The sequence below is a fragment of the Gopherus evgoodei genome, chromosome 2 (assembly GCF_007399415.2).
Source record: "Gopherus evgoodei ecotype Sinaloan lineage chromosome 2, rGopEvg1_v1.p, whole genome shotgun sequence".
Lineage (NCBI taxonomy): Eukaryota > Metazoa > Chordata > Testudines > Testudinidae > Gopherus > Gopherus evgoodei.
Genome location: NC_044323.1, coordinates 67,118,748 through 67,140,033, shown reverse-complemented (window position 1 = coordinate 67,140,033; position 21,286 = coordinate 67,118,748). Strand labels below are relative to the sequence as shown.

The 21,286-nt window shown below is 37.4% G+C and overlaps 1 protein-coding gene across 4 annotated transcripts in view; it reads left to right on the top strand.

The window, feature by feature from the left end:
• The window catches only part of TBC1D5 (TBC1 domain family member 5), a 518,872-nt gene that overhangs the window by 247,632 nt on the left and 249,954 nt on the right, over positions 1-21,286 (top strand). For all 4 annotated transcript variants that reach the window (XM_030550915.1, XM_030550913.1, XM_030550914.1 and 1 more), the window contains one exon: positions 5,925-5,991. In XM_030550915.1, coding sequence (XP_030406775.1) covers positions 5,925-5,991 — 67 coding nt within the window. The remainder of the gene's footprint in view (positions 1-5,924; positions 5,992-21,286) is intronic.

Here is a 21,286-nt window from a genome sequence, read left to right as displayed (position 1 = left end):
TATGAAGGAAGGCTGAAAGAATTGGGTTTATTTAGTTTGGAAAAGAGAAGACTGAGAGGGGACATGATAGCAGTTTTCAGGTATCTAAAAGGATGTCATCAAGAGGAGGGAGAAAACTTGTTCACCTTAGCCTCTAATGATAGAACAAGAAGCAATGGGCTTAAACTGCAGCAAGGGAGATTTAGGTTGGACATTAGGAAAAAGTTCCTAACTGTCAGGGTAGTTAAACTCTGGAATAAATTGCCTAGGGAGGTTGTGGAATCTCCCTCTCTGGAGATATTTAAGAGTAGGTTAGATAAATGTCTATCAGGGATGGTCTAGACAGTATTTGGTCCTGCCATGAGGGCAGGGACTGGACTCGATGACCTCTCAAGGTCCCTTCCAGTCCTAGAGTCTGTGAATCTATGAATCTATAAATTGAACCCTGGCATACCCAGACTAAACTTTTACTGACTTCACTGGAAGAGGTATTGCATGTCTGCTGGCCAGTGCTGTGCGGCTCCCACAAAATGTTGAATCGGTGCACATTACTTTCTGTTTACAGCCACACATTGACCAGTTACACCACTGTTAACATCATCATTGAATTTGGCCTATTCTTCCTGGAAAGGGCTTACACTAAGTCACAACTGCATGTGTATTAATATAGTATTGGTGCACACCTACCACCTGAGAATCCTTCCCAGGCACATCATGGAGGGCTTATTTTCTGTTAGAATATGTTCATGATTTACATATTTTTTAAAAACAGCTTAAAATTCGTTTTGGGAATGGAGGGTTGTCTTAGTAGATAAGTAAAAGACAAGAGTAGCTAAAAGATGATAAATCTCACTCTCTTCTCTGAAGGTATTTTTGTTGAATTTAATTTACATTTTAAACTTTTAAGTGGCATATTTGAACACCATCTCCGTCCCACATAAATCTGGCCATGGTTGCCCCCTGGAGTTTGTGGATCTGTAGTTGTTACTTTAAATCCTTTTTCTAGTTACAAAAATAAAAGTCCAATCTTTCTAAATCAAAAGTGAGTTAAAGAGGTCAGAGAGCCACAAAGTATTGTGGAAACTACAGGAGAGGGGATAATTGAAAACTGCTTCTTCTCCACTACCCTGGTTGGTTGGTCTGTTTTTATCTGCTACTCCTTCCTTCTGTTTCTCCTTTCCTTGGCCTCCTACCACAGCAAAGTTTGATTGCAAAGCACCCTGAAAGTGGGGGCTGTTTCAGACAGAAGAGGTAGCATGGAAGATGTTACAAAGTAAAAAATAGGATAAAAATATTTTATAATGTAGTGCTATTGAAATTCTTCGAGTAGAGTAATTATGAACTTGAAGACACAAAGGGTCAAATTTTCAAATGACCCCACTTAAATTTTATCCCAATTTCATGCACTCCTTTTTTATTTTGTGTACATTTCCTAGCCATGTTTTTGCCCTCACAAATTCACTGTGGGCATACAAATCTTTGTATTTTGCATATGAAAAGTTGTGCATGTAATTCTTGGTTAAACTATTAAAAACAGATTTTTTTTTTTGCTTAAAGAAAACATAATAATCTATTATGCACCTACATTTTGCCATGCTTTTATATGTATACATCATTGCAAAATGCCAGTTTAGTCTAGCAAAGTAGAAATCCAAAAGACAGATCAGATCAAGTTTTTTGCAATCCTGGTTATTCTTGCCCATACAAAATGTTTTCTTTTATAAGTGACTGCAAAACAGTGGAAGCTTCTCAGGATAGATTTTCCTACCATATTGTTCACCAGATATGCTATCTTTCCCTACTGCTATAAACAGGCTCTCATTCTGCTCCTTTATGTGTCAGTTTTGCCTACCCACTTTCAGATGTCACCATCCTCCACTGTTGCAAAACTAGTCTATGCGTGGGTACTGTGGAATATCTTGCTCCAGTGTCCGCTTTGCTGAAAACTCAAATATATATAAGGAAAATATATCTCTCTAGAAATGTGCAAAAGCTAATCAATGTTCAGGGTAATTGCTCTCATTTTGGTTAATTTGCAAGATGAACATATTACACACTTCATGTAGTGCAAGAGTTCTTGACCGTTGGTGAGCATGGTGCACAATTTTTAACTGTTCACATGCATCTCATTACCAGAATATTCTTTTTCATTTATGGCAAAGATTGTTTTGACACAGTATTAATATTTAAAATGCTACCAAAAGATCTTTAAAAAGCAATGCATGCATGCAAAGTATGCATCTGTCAATGCCTAAATTACTTCAGAAGCAAGGAGGGGAAAGGTTTGAATGTAAAAGATTGCTCTAATGTGCTCACCAAAAAGTTGCATCATTTTTATTTCAGACAACTTCAACAACTTTCTCAGAGTGAAATGTTCTTCTCAATTTTGTAGCCTAATAATTATTTTATAAATATCAGAAGTGCAGTGCACTTAATTCTTTAGCTGAAGGCATTATTTTCAGTTTCTGTACACTGCTTCAAGCTTGCGCCATTCAATCATTTTAAAAGCTTATGTGGTGTAAATTGAATTTAACACTGTAGCTGCAAGGGTGTTATGTAAAAAAGTCCAAGAGAGCGTCGGAGCCTAGGATCTTATACAAACGATTGAACTTCAGAAGTGGAGCAGCTACTGAATCATCTTAAACTCTCTAGTACCCTCTGTTGACACGAATAGGTAATGTCAAGCGTACTCTGTTCTTACTCCTTTATTAAATGCATAAGATAGAAATCAATATATCCATTACATGTTATTTTGTATAGACTAAAGTTATGTAGTACAGGCTTAATTTGTGGTGTTCATAGATCCTGGTTTTACTTTTATTTTATCACCTTCAGTCAAGTTAGACCAGTTGAAGATTTTACTGATTTGTCTGTTTCAGCTAGTCTTTTTGTATTTTGTGTTATTTTTCTTTGCCGCAGAGATCCTCAGGACATTGCAAACTACATATATCGTGCTGTAGAAAATCAAATCTCCTGTTCTTTTGTAAACCTTTCAATTTTCAGACTGTTCTTTCAAAATAATAGGAAGCCTAGAATCGCCCATGCTAAAATTAAGAATTTATAACTGCATGGAACAGATGTTTTCATAAACATTTGCTATAATTAATTTCAACTAGGGGATTGAAGGAACAAAGCAGTTTTTCCCTCTTCAAAACTTTATTGCTTTTTCCTTATGCAGCGAACTCAGAAATCTTAGCTTTAATATTGTTAATGAAACAAATTTACTCTTCTGTTTAGTTTTCACTGTGAGAAAAAAAAGATTAATTTGTACAGGATAATGGCCTTTGAAACAATGGAGGAATAAGTTGAATTAGAAGCGTCATGTGGAAGGAATGAAAATACTGAGGATGAGTCAATGAGTTAATATTTTATGAGGCCAAAACTCTATGCTGTCAAGTGTCAGCATCCCTTAATTATTAGAATAATTTTATGTGAATCAGTTTGATATTGAATATATACCTATGGAGTGAAATCTGATGGGATTTGATGTTTGAAGAGTTGTGAACCTTAGTGTTACAAAGAAGCAAAGGAGTCTTTTGTGACATTATATATAGTTTTAATGCATAGTATAATGCTTATTGTATGTTGATTACCCCTTTATACTCAAGATCTGCAATCTGTTAAGTAATTTTTTTGTTTGCATTACACAGCAAACACATTTTGACTAACATCAGTCTTCCATATTTGTGTTGTCGCTGGGTGTTCATTTTGTTTAACAAAATGGTCTTCTAATAAAATAGCTGATACTGCCTTGCAGATGTGTTCTGTTTTTTCAGGGCTAGGGCTTGAAAAGAAAGTACATTGTAGAACCAGAATTTGCTGACATTAAACAGAAAAAAAATGTTTTATCACTATTTTCTTCATCTCATTTCTGTGAACAGAATTTTTTTTCTCTATATAGCAAAATAATCTTTAAAATAAGATTTTTTTTAAAGTTTCAAAATAAGCACAGCTTAAATTTTCTATACCTGAAAGCTCAGTACAGAGTACAAAGTACAGCTGCAAGGAATTTTGAGTAAACTAGTATTCTTGACTTATCTGTCGTCTATAAAATGTACTAAGAAAAATAGGTAGCTGTCACTAAAATTACATTTCAGCTTTCAATAACCATTTAATGAGTAGCGTAATTATATAACTGTGGTACCTCAAGTACTTCACTCAATAATTAAAATAATCTCATCTTTAAAGTGAAAGCTCTATAATTATTATTTGACTTAACCAGGACCACTGTTATGATCTCCAGTGGCATCTCTGATTGTTCAGAGTGGTTTGAAAGTACAAATTAAAATTGTATAAATCATTAAATTATTAAGCTTTAAATATGCTAAAACCAAATGTAACGTGGTATTTGAAAGTCATGCTATAGGAATTTACAGGCTTATAAAGTAAGCAAATACTTGTCTGTTACATTCTCCTTGTCTCTCAGCATAAAACACTGCATTGTTAATAATAATAAACAAGTGTTTTATATAAACTAAACTTAGAATTGTTTTACAGCTGAAAATAAAGATGTTTATTAACAAAATTCATTTTCAGTTAAAAATAAAATTTTAAGAAGAGTGCAAACTTGTCAGCAGGAAGATATCTCTTCATTCTGGCAAGGGTAAGCAGCTTTTGCAACTGGGGAATGCACGATCTGATTTCCTAAGTGAAATCACTTTTATCTCTGATTCTGAAACTGACAGCCTCAAAGCCCTTCCCTGCTTAGTGCAAGGTTTAAGAAAATAGTTATGATTTTATAATATATATGTAGAGCAGTTTCTTTTGTGTTAAATATACTTTCCAAAGATGTGAGATCTAAAGAGTTCACAGGTATTTCTTCAATAGGTATGAAAGTAGCAAAGGGCAGCAACTCTTCATTTCAGAATTCTGAACTAGTAGTAGAAGCTGTTTAGGATCAGATCCCATTCCTTTTCAACAACTAGCCTTGTACAGTATCACATTTTGACTCTTAAAATGCCAGCATGTCGAGGGATGAGGGACTGGTTTGCTCAGAAAGACAATCTTTGCTGCCTTGGTTATGAGTTTTATTTTATCCTAGGGCGGGAGTTACTGAAAAATAGTTTTCATTTGAGTTGTCATTGGCTTATATGAAATAAGTTAGTAATAGTAGTGTCTAGTTCTTGGATAGTGCTTTTCATTCTGAGATCTCAGAGTGCTTTACAAAGCCAGTTGGTATCATTATGCCTCCGTTACAGATCAAAAAACGGAGGCAGAGGGAAGTGAAGTAAGTTGCCCAAGGTCACACAGCAGCAAGGTGGCAGAGCCAGGAGTAGACTCCAAGCCTCCTGAGTCCCGGTGTGAAATTCTATTCACTGGGCCATATGGCCGTACCTCTTGGACAAGTGTTTATTTGAATAAGCATCATAACTCAATCTTGATGGGAAAAGACCAAGGATTCAGGGGTATTGATGGTGGACCACCCTCTCTTTTGTAAGTAGTCTGTCTTGCTTGGAGGCATGTTGCTGAGGCAATGTGAGGGAAACTTGAACTGCTCTGGCCGCCTTCTGTGGAAAGAAAACTTCATTTTACTATTCACTTAGTTACAAACGTTTCACAATATATAAATTGACTTCAGATAGGGAAAACATATTTCTTTTTCATCCATTTTTATTAGGCATTATCTTTTAAAAACATCTTATTCACTTAGGCTTGTCTCTACTTGTTAAACTCAAAACTCCAGATACAAACACCTTTGAGGTCTGGGAAAATTTATATCCAGAACTGAAGTTTGAGACTTGAGGTCCTCTCTAGTTACAATTAATAACATTATTTAAGGTGGAAGGATGAGACCTATCCAGGTAAGGTTGTCTGTTTCTTAGCCATGAAACACATTTGCCAGATAGATTAAGATCACTTACATATGCACTTATACATTGCTGCGTTCAGTATCAGTGTATCCTTGTCTTATGACTAAGGTCACTTCTTTCATTTTTGTTTGTTAGGAGGATCCCATGAGAATGGAAGAACACATCATGCCTTAGACTCTGATGGAACATTTATTTCTTACAGGTAGGTACTTGTTTGCTATTTTTGTTTGACTAGAGTGGGAATCATCACCTATTTAAAGCCAAAGAGCAGTCTGAGATTATTTGAGAATATTATACAATTTAAACTGAAGCATGCTTTTTCAATAGATTGATTTGATATCTCGTTTCTGATTAATTAGTGAATGCTATGAAAAAACAGATTGATTTGTGGAGCATATTTTTTTAGAGGGAGCAAGCTAGTTAAACATTTCAACAACAAAAAGCTCAAATGTCCATGAAGTGTGTTTTTTAAGTGATGGTGCCAAAGTCGAAGTGTGTCACTTAAGTTCAATCATGTGCTAATACAATATTTAATTCACCAGGATCATCTTTGTGATCTTCTGCAAAGTCACTGAATCTACTGATCACATGGGAGCCTAATAGCACTTAAATTGTAATTCACAAGAGAATTAAATGTTGTTGGTAATATGTAATTTTGATTTATCATCTGCAATCATGACACTATTACATCTCAATTAGTAATAAATACTAGAAATACCATTTAAGGAAAATAGAATACTAAGTTAACTTTTTTGTTACCATTGTCATCAGAACTTTGAATCTTGCTTGAGTAAATGTTTGAGGATGTTTGTACTTGAAAACAGAGAAAGCTAATAGGAAGAAAAATTCAAGTGCTGCTTCCTGTGTTAGTTTATAACTTAGATTATGGATAAAAGTGGTAGAAGTGTCATTTCAGACTTTATATAAACAAAGAGCCAGTTCCATTATTAAATTAACATTTGAGAACCGTCCGTGATTGGGAAAATCCATAGTTTTGGTACAAGTATAGTGTAAATTATGTCTGCATAACGAAATCTGATTCTTAAATGTGCAGTAAGTAAAACCATGCTAATCATCAGAGTCTTTCAGATTTATTTATGCAATGTGCTAATGAGAGTCTCTGAACAAATACAAAATATCAAAATGAATAACAGAAATAATTAACAAACTTAGCGAATGTTAACTAAAGAGTTGAAAATCTCCACCCAAAAAAGATCTTTAAACCTCTCAGGCAAAACAAAAACCAAAACCTGTGTAAATAGATAGACCTTGCAGCAATCCCTGAAGGATCAGCAAGGAGAGTGAACTCAGAAATTGAAGGCTCTTGACTGAGAACATGCTGCCGTTATTTTCAGGACATTTAAGTCTGGAAGCTGTTATCTCAAGCACCTCAGCTGATCTCAACTTCCAGATTATAGCATGAAAGGAGAGTCTGTTTCATTTGGGAATTGAGAGTACCCTGCACTTTGCAGGATGGGACCCGTAAAGTAAAGTTTTCTGCACAAAGGAACTGCAGTCTGAGTCAAGTCCTACAGGCAAGATTCTAGCCCACACTAAAGCCCCTTTGCACTGCTTGAGCCAGGAGGATGCCATAAAGCTGCACTAAAGGGACAGCAAGGGATTCCTCCTGTGTTAAGAATTCTTTGCTTGGGTAAAGGCTTCGTTGTGTCACTGTCTTCCAGCTTAGGGGTGTAGAGGGTGAACCAAGGGAGGGAGGGGCATACCTATAACACGAACTGCATCTTGTCAGTACCTGGCTGTGCTGTCATGTCTTTGGGGCTGTTAAAAGCCAGTGTAACAGAGCAGCCCTGGCATTGCTCTAAGTTATGGTGGGGAATCGGGGAGCACAATGTTGTCTTTTGTTCTCCCTCAACCCTAGGAGTAAAATATAATAGTATCTTGGTCACACCACTACTGAATAGTAAGTGCATTCTGAAAGAGATGTTTCCAACCCAACTTTATAAAACTACCATTGAAGCTAATAAATATTTATTGCAGTGCCAGAGTATTAATTTATTATTATAATTAGAGGCAAGATGATAAGCAAGGTAATACAGTATATTAAAAAAACTTTGGCTTTGAATAGTTGGCAAATCAGTGTTGTTATTAAGTAGCATTACAGTACTTAAGTTGTGAAATGAATGTTTTCTGCTCAGCGGCAAGTGGCTCCTACCATATAACAAGATTGACTCTAAATTTGCTGATAGGTTTGAATGTAGCATTGATAACATGCAACACAGAGCTGTGACTATGTTAAGGTGAACAGGCAAAAACTTGATGAGCAAGAAAACATGAATGTTAAACTACATTGATTTTGTGCGGTGTTGTTGTAGCAGTGTTGGATATTAGAGAGACAAGATGGGTGAAGTAATACCTTTTATTGTACCAACTTCTGTTGGTAAGAGAGAAAAGTTCTTGAGCTTGCACAGAGCTTGAAAGCTTCTGTCTCTCTCACCAACAGAATTTGGTCTAATAAAATATATTACTTCATCCATGTCTCTTTAAACTACTTTGAAACATAATGGTGGTAAAGATTTTACCTGTACATACATGTTGTTTGTTTACTAATCTGTTTCCGTGCTGTCCGAGTATCCTTCAAGGATGTAATTCCATCAGAGAACATTTTTAAATGAATATTATTTTGAGTAAAATTATTTTCGTGAGTAAATTACTAATTTGATAGACTATAGCAGCTCCTGACCGTTCTATTACAGTTCACCATAGGTCAGTAACCCATTAACAAAGTCTCTAACAGACAGTAGTCTTTTGTGTCAATGCAAGTGTAATACGTGCAGTTAGCTGATGTGCACTAAGAGCAACTGAAAGTTTTCATTGGAAGAAACAAATTTTCTTGGATGTTTAAAAATAATATGTTTCTTTTAAGTATCAACAGCAGTTGCATTCGAGTTTGATTTAGGAAAAACAGGTAGTTACAGGTGCTTTAGAACGTTTGAAAAGTGCAGTACTAACATTTTTTTCGGTTGTTAATTAATCCCAAGAGCTTGTTTTTTAAACAAAATTTGAAAATAAATGGTTTAAAAGTTTTAGTCTGGAGTTAATATTCATCATCAATTAAAGGTTCGTATGTCTGATTTTTAACTACAGCTATACTGATGGAGCTGCCTTAGTATTTGTTACTTGAAATGTTTTATACATAGTCTGCATCTTTTTAGGGTGTGTGGATTTTGTTTGCATTTGTTATAGCGGATGTAGTTAATTCTCCTTAAATTTAGATGAGTGGGTGTTTTCTCTTAGCTAATTAAGCAGTGGAAATGGGAAGTATGTGAGATTGGGACATTTCTAAATATTCTGGGAAGTTTATGGATACATCCTGGTTAGGTAGCAGAGAATTTGTTAGTTGATCTTCAGCTTCTGATTCAGATTATTCTGTGTGTGCTTGAAAAGAAGCTTTAGTAGAGTAAGATGTGTTTAAATAGTCTATCTTTGTAAAATATCATTGAAAGCCTGAAGTTCACTAATGGTAACATTTAAACCATGTGGATTGTTTGTGGGTTTTTTAGTATTTGAGTGCTCTTATCATTAATAAAACCTGAATTTGATTATTTTGGAAGAACTTGTTATTTCCATTAAATGTGTGTTTGATCTTAACACTGTGGTGGTGTCACACCACCACAATGGAAGCTTTTGCTAGGTGTGCAAATTATTCACTTGGCCAACAAATGAAGCTGGACTCTAACCTTGCTATCTGTAATACAGTGTCACTGGAAAGTAGAAATATTGTCTTTCTTTACTTCTCAAGGGCAGCTGACCCCCTCCTCGCCAAAGAGGTGAACCCCTTGCCAGCACATGTGACTACAGACTATTACATTAATCTGTTTAGCCGTAGTACCAGCTGCTTGCATGTTTTTAATTATCTTATTAGATGGTAAAACAGTGACCTATGAAATAAAATGAAGGTGAGTATTTTTTAACTTTTTATTTTACAAGCTATTTTTCTAAATTTATTTTAATGATCTAATTGTTACTTTTAGGAAGAGCTATAGATGCAGATATTCATTTTGTCTGTATAGAATCTAACATCTCGAGGACACTTATTTTCTTCAAAGGAGTTTTCGTACATTAGACCTGCTAATAACAAAGATGTGGACTGAAAAAGCTCACTTTTTATACTTTTTGGTTGATTAACATATGTTATGATTCTGAGACTTATGACCAATATGCTTAAATAATTTCTGAATAATTTTTTGAATCATACATGACTGTAATTCTAGATTCCCAGTATATCCCAACAAAACCTTTTCTTTAGTGGGGACTAATTTCCATGACAACATTTGATCATTCAAAGTTCTGGGATGTGCAGAAACTGTGTTCTCCTCTTTCTGCTGTATGCAGTGTTTTTGTATGTGTGTCAGTTCCAGGATATTAGAGAGACAAGGTCAGTAAGGTAGTATCTTTTATTGGAAGTTGGTTCAGCGATATTACCTCTCCCACCATGTCTTTCTAATATCTTTGGACTGACATGGCTACAACATCAAAATTTTGTCTGTCTAACTAATAAAATATATTACCTCACCCAACTTGTCCCTCTTCTGCTATGATTCAGGCAAAGCAATGATCTGGGTATGAAAAGATGTTGGCACACAATCTTCCTCTTCTTGACAGGCTCTGCTTCTCAGTTGTTTCCTCTCTCCCTGCAGTTTGGTCTTGCTGGCTGAGTGTTTTCCTGTGCTCCAGCCAGCTTCTGGAATCCCTATGGAGTACACACCAAAGAAAGGAAGCAAGAGAGAGAAGCTGTGTCTCCATTTCTCCATCCCTCTCTAGCTGTCTGTCATAAGGCTAGTTTGCACAGTGCTCCCATCTTATGTACTACTTGTCTTCCCCTTGCTAAGAAGTAGCTTTTTCCCATCATCACAATCATCCTTGGTTGTCTTCACTGATTTTAGTAAAACCACCTGCAGGCAAGAATATGGCTCCTATTTATCATGTGGCCAAAGATCTCCCAGAGGAGAGGAAAATAGAGGCAAATCTGGAGCCCTCTGCCATTACAGTTGCCCCTTTTCTCCTCCTGCCTTCTATGTCCTCCATAAATAACATCAAGAGATTGTTCCTATGTTTTTTCACATAGCTCAGACTAAAAATTAGAGCAGAAGACCTACTGGACTCCTATCTTTCTACAAGGAAGTTCCTTTCAGAGCTTCACTTCCTGTCCACCCTTCTGTTTCCAAGATCAAAGAATCCGGCTATCCCAATCCCACAAAGCTTGCCCTTACCAAGAAACCTGAAAATTGATGGCTTCTCAGTTTGGTTCCCATGCTGACAACAAGGCCTCCCAATTAAGATTTGATTTTATCTGTAAAACCTCAATCTCTCCTTGTTAGTCCTCTGTTCTGACCCTTTGAATCATTGCATTTGATAGCCTTTGACCTTCTCTTAGTGGAGATGGCCTGTTTGGTTTCTGTCTCTTCATCTCCATGTGTGTGTACTCCAGTTCTGATTTTCTGTGAGGGGAAGGTAATCCTCTGTACCCATCCTGGTTTTCTCCTTATGTGATTTTTCTCTGAATACCAGGAGTCCCTAAAAGGCCCTCTGGCATTTCCTGCAGAGAGCTTTGAAGATTTGTATTCTTCTCTAAGTCATTCAGAAATCCCCTTCCTTTCTCATTATGTTGTGTGCAGCTCTCTCCTATCCTCACAATCCTCCTTGGTTGTCTTCACTGATATTTTTTTTTTTAAACAATCTACAGGCAAGAATATGGCTCCTTTTTCTCATGTGGATATGTCTTATCACTTTTTTTAATCCAGATTCTTTATTCCACGGCTGATCATCTCTATACAAACCTCTTCCTGGCCACTCCAGTAGAGGAATTTCCACCTTTTTGAACCAAAAAGGAAGAAGTCTCAGTTGAGGCATTTTGTCTAAACACTACTGTGTGGCTCTAACTAGTTTAGCTAGCACTGATGGCAGGTGCTTTCTGTTCTTCCTAAGTAGTGGAGCTGCTCTTTATTTTCTGGGAAGCAGAGAAGGTAGTGCAAGCCTCCAGTGTAGTTGTCCTTTTGGGTACAAGACATGGGTAAGTGGTTAGAAATAGGAGGGTGAGTGCAAGCTAACATGCTTGAGAAGTTCTGAACTGGAGATCAGAGCCTATGAGAAGAATTGGGTGCCAAAATCATCTTTACCCACAAGGGGTCCTTGAGAGTTTGATGTTAAAAGGAGAAAAAACAAGGATTGGCATTGCCTTCCTCACATCCCCAAAAAGCATTTCTACATTTTTTAATTTTTTCGTACAGGAAAAGTACAGTGTGTACAAGTGTCATAGTATTGTGAGACTGTGTTTTTCATGAATTATTCAGTTGTTCACTGTGTGCACCCAGTAAATGAGTCCCTAGTATCTGATCATGTTGAATCAGGATCCATCACTGAGTTTAGCTTTCTGATTCAAAAAAGAGCTGATAAAAACATGGAAACTGTTGATTCCATAAGAAGAATGTAATGGTTGTCTTCTAAACGTCTGGCAAAGGGTATTCCTTTCCCTGTCTTTCATTTCCCCATATTAATTAAATTACACTACTTTTTTCCATTAAAGGTTGGTTTCCTCTCCTACTCTGATTTCAGACACGTCGGTGAAATGGGTCTGTTCATGAAACACCAGTTCAGCAGTTTTCAGGGACATTGGTTGAAACTATTTGTACATATAAGAAAGCCATCAATAAGGCATTCTTGATGGAAGGTGTCTGGGTGAAATCTCTAAGGCTATGTCTACACTGCAATTAAAAACCCACATGTGGCCTGTACCAGCTGACCCAGATTTGTGGGGCTTGAGCTAAGGGGCAGTTTAATTCTGGTCTAGATGCTCAGGCTCAGGCTAGAGACCAAGCTTTAGGGATCTGCAAGGTGAGAGGGTCCCAGAGCTTGGGCTGCAGCTGACCCCCAAACATCTACACCTCAATTAAACAGCCCCTTAGCTTCAGTTAGCTGGGCTGGGCCGGGCCAGGCCAGCTACGGGTGTCTTATTGCAATGTAGACATACCCTAAGTGCTCCTGTAATGTAAGTAAATAAGAAAGGTGCTCAGTTGTGGAAGTCTGACACAAGAAGTCAGAATGAATTCAAGTCTTCCTTTGTTTAGTGAGCACTTCAAGTCCCATCTCTTTGCACCAGCCTCATCTTAGTAAGAGATGGTGATAAATACACAAGCAGCATCCACGGATGGAACAGAGAACTTTGTCCTTACAAGGATCAAGCTGAAGCTAAATATTATGATGAATGTCTCAATATAGAAATAAAATGCAGTAGATATCAATACAGCTTTTGCCTAAAATTGTAGCAGACAGTCCACTGAGAAGAGTGACCAAGGAAATAGCACCTAGTTTGACACACATACAGTGTAATGAACCTGGTATAACATTGGTTGGAAACAATATAACTTACTGATGATTTTTAGATATAAATGGTACCGCTAGATGTACAGGTATGATTTAGATAACCACAGAACATATGCAAAGAGGTCCTTTGGTAATCACAGATACAAATGACATTTTCTTAATTGGCAAAATATATTCCGGTTGTTGATCTACTGTATGCACACAGTAACCACAGTGGTTAAATGTACTTTATATGAGTGAAAAACATTGCACTGGTTGCTAAAATGTTCCTAAACCCCAGCAAAATTAAAAACCACAATAATAGAATTACTGTTTGTTCTGAAATCTGAAGGAGGAGACACCTGTGGTAAGAGGAGGGAACAGAAAATGCATTTAACTGATAAACATCATCTTCCAAAACACAGTTTAATGAAAGGGTTATGATGAAGAACAAAACCTGTAAATAAGCTGCGTAGCATTTGGGGTCAGTCTTGTCCTATTTGCAGAATTTAAAAAAAATGTTCTAATTTATAGTAAGCACTACCAGTCTTTTAATCTTTTTTTAAATAAATAAATAAACTATGTGCATTAATGTCATTGTCATGGGATTTAAAACTTTTTATAAATCCCCCTATATCCTACACAGTCTGACAACTGTTCATTACTAAAAAGAGCATGAATTAAAATATTTATTAAAAGTTCTTAAGCACTGCAAGTCTAAGTAATGCAGTATCAGGATTCCTTTAAAACTCAAAGCTCAAATCATCTTTGTGCCAGTGTAACTGAAATTGACAGATAAATGGCACTACAATCTTCTTGGTATTGAGTTGTACATTTTCAGATCTTAATCATACTGGCATTTCTCCTTGGAGAGAAAAACTAGTCAATAAGGTTCTTAGTGACCTAAAAGCAAGAACATCTGCTGCAGAACCATGAGTGAGTTGTTGGCTGACTTCTAGCAGCAAGGGAGCCTGCAGATGATCAATTCCTTTCTCAGCACTAGGTGTCATTGCAGCCAGTAGGATTTTAAATGAGGGAGTATTGTATTGCAAGTTGCAACAGAACTACTGCAGCTTGCCCAAGATAACTTGGTTTTCATATAGATTCTGCTGAAAGTAAATAGGATTAGTAATTTCATTTTGCTAAAGAAACTACAATGCTGAAGTTATATGTAAGGTATATAAACGAGCTGAGGACTGATTAGTTTTAGTCCAAAAAGTTTGAACAGAAATTTTTCTGAAACTAGTGTTAAACTGAAATAATTCTGAAGAGCAATGAGCATCATCTTTGCAACATAAGAATATCTTGAATTTAACCTGCTGAATAAAGCCAATCTGAGCTAATAGGGAAAAAATAGAATATTTGTTTCATGAAATCACTAAGTCACTTGGACATGATGATGGTGTCAAAATAAATAGATTTGTAGAGAGAGAGGACATTTTTATGTCTTTCTAACCAATAAGAGTGCAATATGCTCATGAACTAAAAGAAGTTGTAACTGAGTCACCCTGCATGTCCTCATAATCAGTTGCATAAATGTTTTGAAATTGTAAATATGTGTACATGCTTTTTTTTAAACTCTTGTAATGAGATATCTCTGATGCAAGATAACTCTTTCCTGATAATTCTTCTGTGCCCTAGTTACACCAGTGCAGACTATCTCTAGTGAGGCAGGTGTCAACAAAGAGAAATATAGAAATGTTGGTACCCTCTAGCAGCACAGTTGCACCTCTACCCTTCCTGTGTGACTCTCTTTAGCTTGATGATTGTCAGAGCTGTAACTTTTAACTTTCATTATTAGCATCTACAAAACACTACAATTTTAGACCATCTTGAAAAGCAGGTGTTTGTAGTGGTATAACGAGGGGACATAAGGGAAGTACTTGGGGCCTGGCTAATAGTTTACTAGTAGATATAAATACAAGAAATGGGAAACACAAATCTAATGTTAGACCTATTTGTTGCCTGAATATTAACTTAGGAGAACTAGTACATGGTACCTGGAGGACTCACTAATTAAAAAAAAATGACTGTGCAATGCTAATAAAAAGTGTGCAAGGTCCTCCACGTGGTGACCTCACACAACTTATTAAAATGGCTTCTGTTCCAGAGGACTGGAGGGTAACAAAGATGGTACCTTTATTTACAAAGGGCTCTAAGTATGATCTGGGAATTAGACAGGCCTTATATCGTAAATGGCAAGTTGGTTGAAAAAAAAAAATGAATTCCCTGTAACACCATGCTATGATAGGATCTAGCCAACACATTTGTGTCAATCAAAATCGTGTCTCTCTAATCACTTGAAATTCTTTGTGTGTCAATAAATTAGTGGATAAGGGAAAAGCAGTGATTATGACTTATTTCCTTCCAAATGCATTGTGGACAAAATCCATTAACAGAGGGTTCTTTAGCTAAGTAGTCATGAGGTGAGAGACAGTATTGTCATGGATCAAAACTGTCTGGGATTAGAAAACAAAGAGTAGGATTAAATGGTAAATTTTCTTCTTAACAAAAGGTTTCTCACGGTCCCCTACTAGTTTCAATGCTGCCAGTTATATTAATGTTCTGATAAGGTAGGTGAGCAGTAATGTAGCAAAATTTACAGATATGACCAAGTTATTTAGGTTAGTGAGGACCAGTGAGGACTGAGTAACTGCAGAGGAGCCTAACCAAACTAGGTTTAATGGGCAACACAGTGAAGTTCGATGCTGATAAATGCAAAGAGGAAAAAAATATTAATCTACTTGTATACCTTACATGGTTCTAAATAACTTTCCTGAGTGGATACTGCTCTTTGAGCATCCTCAATGAACACCTCTACTCAATGTGCAACTGCAGTCAAAAAAAAAACCCAAACAAGATGTTAGGATGTACAAGGAATGGGATAAAGAGCAAAACAGAAAATATTGCAATGTATTATAGAAATCAGTGGCATGGCCTCATCTGGAATATCAGCACAGTACTGGCACCCCAGTTTCAAAAAGGATATTGCTGGGGGTTCAGAGAAGGGCAGCATGATTTGATTGATATGGGGCATGAAACAACCTCATAACAGATTGGAAAAAAGTTCTAATTATTTGCCTTAGAAAGGAGATGAATAAGAGGGGTCATGATAAAGCATATTAAAATATGAGTGATATAGAGGAAAGTCGATCAGGAGCTTCAGTTCTCCTGTCTAATAACACAAGAAGGAAGAAGCATTCAATTAAATCAAAAGTGGCAAATTAAAAACTTACTTTTACACATTGTGCAATTAGGCTGCCACATCCCTATCTCATTGCCACATGTCACTAAGGCCAAGATCTTCGGAAGATTGTACATATACCTCTACCCCGATATAACGCAACCCGATAGAACACAAATTGGGATATAATGCAGTAAAGCAGTCTCTGGGACGGCGGGGGAGAGGGTGGAGGGGCAGTGCTGTGCACTCCGGTGGATCAAAGCAAGTTTGATATAACCGGTTTCACCTATAACACAGTAAGATTTTTTTGGTTCCCGAGAACAGCGTTATATCGAAGTAGGGGTGTGTATATATAGTTAACAAGAATATCCAAAGTCTTATAGTTAATGCTAACAAATTTTTGAAGGGATATTAAACCTCATGCTTCAGAGCTAAAGACAGCTTCTAACTATTAGAGATCAGAATGATACCTGTTTGGGATTAGGATAGCAAATTACCCCACATCTGTCTCCTGCAGGTTTCTCTGAAGCATCTGGCGTTGGCCACTGTCTTAGGATACTAGATGAACTACAGGTCTGATCCATTATGGCAGGTTCCTGTGCTTATCAGTTGATGAATTTCCCTGTCCTGACTAGGTGGTTGAAAAGTCTTTAGTAGAATGAGCTTAGATCTTGACAGAAGAGACAGCATCCTCCTTGGAGCTTATTTGGTCATTATTGCTTCTGTTGTCTTTTGTCATGTTATCTAAGATTTGCAGAACAGTTAAATGTAGCTTGAAACATAGTACCACCCACAGACTTCCTGCCTGACCATGGAAAGATTGCTCTGCTTCTCTTTGCCACAGTTTTCCCATCTGTAAAAATGAGATTTCTGTACCTCATAGGCTTAATATATTGATGTTTATGAAGAGTTCTGATACCACAGTGATTGCTGTAGAAAAGCGTATACAAAAAAAAAAGCACTCAGCTATATTCTTCTGGCAGTGGACTTGTGGTTATTACTTAAATGAGGAGAACTAGCAATGCAATGTCATGATGATGAAAAGTACAGCTTTCTTACTAGTTACTGGAATTCTCAGAGTTCTTGCCTCCAAGGTCCTCACTTGCTTTCTCTCCTACCTCAGTTGTAAAGAGTTTCTGTCTCTCTTTCATGCAGGAACTAGGGACGAATGTGCCATTCACCTCTCATGGTCTCTGCAGCTCTTTCTCAGAGCAATGGAATTTTCTGAGTGCATAGCACTTTAAGTGCCTAAATGGGGATCATATAAGTACCTTAGATAGATAAATGAGACCTGAGTTCTTTGGGAAATCTGGCTTTTAATCTTGAACCTTGCAGCCATGGGGATTAATATGACTTCATAGTGGACTCAAGATTTTCTCCGCATGCTATATCTGTGTGGAACTTCTGGACAGAGCAGGAAAAATAATTGTATTTTCCAAGCAAAAACAGTCACTAGTCCAAATGGGGAAAGTGATGCTTGAGGGTGAATAAACTATCTTTGTTTCAGGTTTGTTTTGCTCTACATACTTGAGTGGTCCTCAAAAATACCGTTCTTTTGATTTTTGTGCAGTAAATGCCTGTACTTTCATCACATTGCTTTCTGCTACTTCCCCTTTTTAAAATACCATTTTATGCTGTCATAAATAAAACAAATTCTGTGTGTTTCTTGGATGCATGCAGGAGCTGTATGTTTGACAAGAGCTGTTGCTTTCATTTAAATGTAAATATTACATTTAGATATTCAGATTTTCTCATCAATAATGACCTCAAATTGCAGAGCATAAGGCACAATAATTAGGGAAATCATTTAGTCTGACAGCATATAACATCAATAACTTGTTGCTTCATTGGGTGCTTGTGGAGGTTGAGTTGGGTCGCAACACATTTAAATAAAAACATTTTAAATACGTAAACTGAATAAAAATGGCAAATCAGGTTTACTGGGCCCCAGGTACATTGTGCTACTTCACATCTTTTTTTCTGACAGTAACAGCATTGCTTAAATGTTCTTTTAACCTATTTCTTTGGGGGTCATTCTGCTGGGGATCCTTTTTTTCCCCACTTGAGTAGTGGCCCAGAGCAGGGAACCAGACTGGGAGATAGACCATGATCTGGAATCTAAGTGTAAATGTTTGAGCCTCAACAGTAGTGTTATAATATCCTCTCCTGGGCTACAGTACTGTGTGTAACATTTGTTATCTGAATATTGTTTTAAGGATTAAACTGTTGTGATTCATAATGAAAAAAAAAATCTTTAAAAATAAGTTTAAAATATTTCCAGATACAGGAAGCAGAAGAGCCGTGTACAGTTCTTAATTGCCTTTTAGATAGTATGAGTTCCCTCATTACCTGTGATTAAGCTAAAAATTAAGTCATTATGGATAACAGTGTTTATCTGGTTGATCTTGGCACCTGCAGTCCTAATGCTCAAGCTTTTCCCATTTTGCTGATGTTCCTAATTTCCACCTCTTATACTTCCACTGATTTTAATGCCTGGTGTCCAATATGAAATCCTACCTTGTTTGAATACTATACTGTGTAAAGGCTCATCGTTGTAGCTGGTAGCCTTCCTAGGACATGTGTTCATGTAAATCAACAGGATCATAGAATGGTCCTATTTTTGGATACAAAGTTACCTGATGTGGATTAGTAGGATTTCGACTCTCCCTTCCTCTTTCTCCTTTTGATCTATCTGAATAGAACTTATTTATTTCATAGTGTCTTTGGGTAGGCCCAAACCACATTCTTTAGCATTTTGATGTCCATATATTTTACTTTAGGTTTTCCATTATTTTGTAGATCTGGAGTCAGCAGCAGATCTGGGAACTGCTGGCATAGGAGCTAAGCTTTATTCATTGAAAAGTCTCCCTTTCAGCTCCCCTTCCAGAACTACAACAGCCAAACCGCGTCCTCTTCAGAATAGTAGAAAATTCTTATTCAATAAACACCAGAATTATTTACCAGAACAAAATATTCTTATCCTTCTCTGTTTTGGCTCCTAATTACATCCTTTGGACTGGATTTCAGAGAAATAATTCCTCTCTGAGACTTTGCAGTCTCCTGCTACTTTGCCATCCCACTGATGCAGAAAAGGCAAAGAGGGTAACACATCTTTTTCAGAAGCACCTAAGTGATGTAGAAACAAAGTACCATTGACTTTTAATACGTATTAAGCTTATGCCAAGGCCACTTACAAAAATGGGGTTTAGGAGCTGAAGTCTCTTAGGCCAGCATGTGTGAAAATTTTACCCAGAGTACCTAGGTCAAAACTATAAACTCATAGACTTTTATGATCAGAAGGGACCATGCTGATCATTGCAGGCCACGGAACCTCACTCACTCCTGAAACAGAAGTAAAATTCTGCCCATTATTCTCCCTCCTTTCCTACAAGGTATAGTACTTTCTTTTTCCTTTAAATGTTACAGAGCCACTCAATTCACCCCGGCTCGGGAAAGGATCACACTGGATCCCTCCTTCACACCTGTATCTCAGCCAAGTGGCAGGGTGTGGCAGGCTGTCCCAGTAGTTCAGCAGCCATGGATAAAATGGAGCTGCTCCTACTCTCTGAGTGGACTCCACCTTCTTGTGGTGTGAATTCCATCTCCTGGGGCAGCTTAATGAGAAAAGTAGTTTCAGCTGCTGGCACATTTAGTTTCATCTTAGCAACCACTGTTGCTGACTGTAGTACTTACAATGCTTCTGCTCCCTTTCCAGCTGCACATAGGCAGTGGGAAGGTGGTGCAGCCGCTGGTGCTTAGGCCTCAGCAGAGCAAGCCAATGTCGTAAGGATTTCTGATTCTCAATTTCCAAAGAGGTAAGTCATCTTTTTATTCTTTATGGGGCCTAGTCATTGTTCCTTCAAGCTCAGCAACCAAGCAGTGGGACCACACAGAACATGCTACAATGGTTTTCACAGTGAAGAGCAGCTTCTCCTGTGGGTCATAGCATCTTTAACAAAAGTCTTTCCTTTTGGATCCATGCACTTATGCTCAGATTTCAGGTCGTTGTGCGGATCCCATGTTAGTTCTCCTCCAAGGGAAAGATCATCTCCAAGAAGTTAATAAATAGGTATCAGAGAGATGGGCAGAGGAAACCATTGAGCAGCGGTATGAGAGCAGTACCCTTGATCAATCAATTTTGGGTTCTTTGAGGCAGCCCAACATTTCACAGTCCCTGTCTGGCTCAGACCATCAGCAATAAACAAAAAGCACTTGGGAATTATTTGAAGGCCAAAGCTTCCATTACTTCCCAAATTATTGGGTACTAAGGGAAAAACACAAAAATACACTTAAATATTTAAAAGATCCGAACAGGAGTCTGGAAAAAGGAACACAATGAGGCAGCAGAAGATTTTTTTTTTCCTTCTGGACCCTTTTTTTGGAATTTCCAGCTAAACCACAATAAGCACAAACAAGGCACATCACCTTTTGCCTGCAAAGATGCTAGGGTCACTATCCCAGTTACAGTGAGGTACAGTGATTCCCACAGGTGGATGGGTGGAATTTCAAAAGAACTCACAATTTTAAAAAAAGCAGTGAGCTTACACAGGTCCATGCAAGGTATACCTGTGGATTCATTTATTCTGGGATACCTCTCTAGAAGATAACCTGTACATGTGGTCATGGCCATTGAAGGCTCATCTCCAGAAGAAAATGTCTCGTACCTTGAGCATTTTGCTGTAGGATACATTTTACTTGATTAGTGGATAAGATCATTCAGGTCCTCCAGAAAATGAGCATTTACCTTTCTTCATCCAAATAGAGTAGGTGAGAAAAACAGGTGTAGGGGACACGGGATCAGAGGAGTCCACTTAGGCATGGTACTTACTCCTTTTCCACGCATACCTTTCCAAGTGGGGAAGCATGAGACAGACACTTCAGTTTTGTGAAGAAGGCACCTCTCCTCGCTTCATGGATAGATATTAGAAATAATCAGTAACTGATTCTTGCTACAACCCAGTATCTCGGGTACCTAATGTTTGATCCACGACAT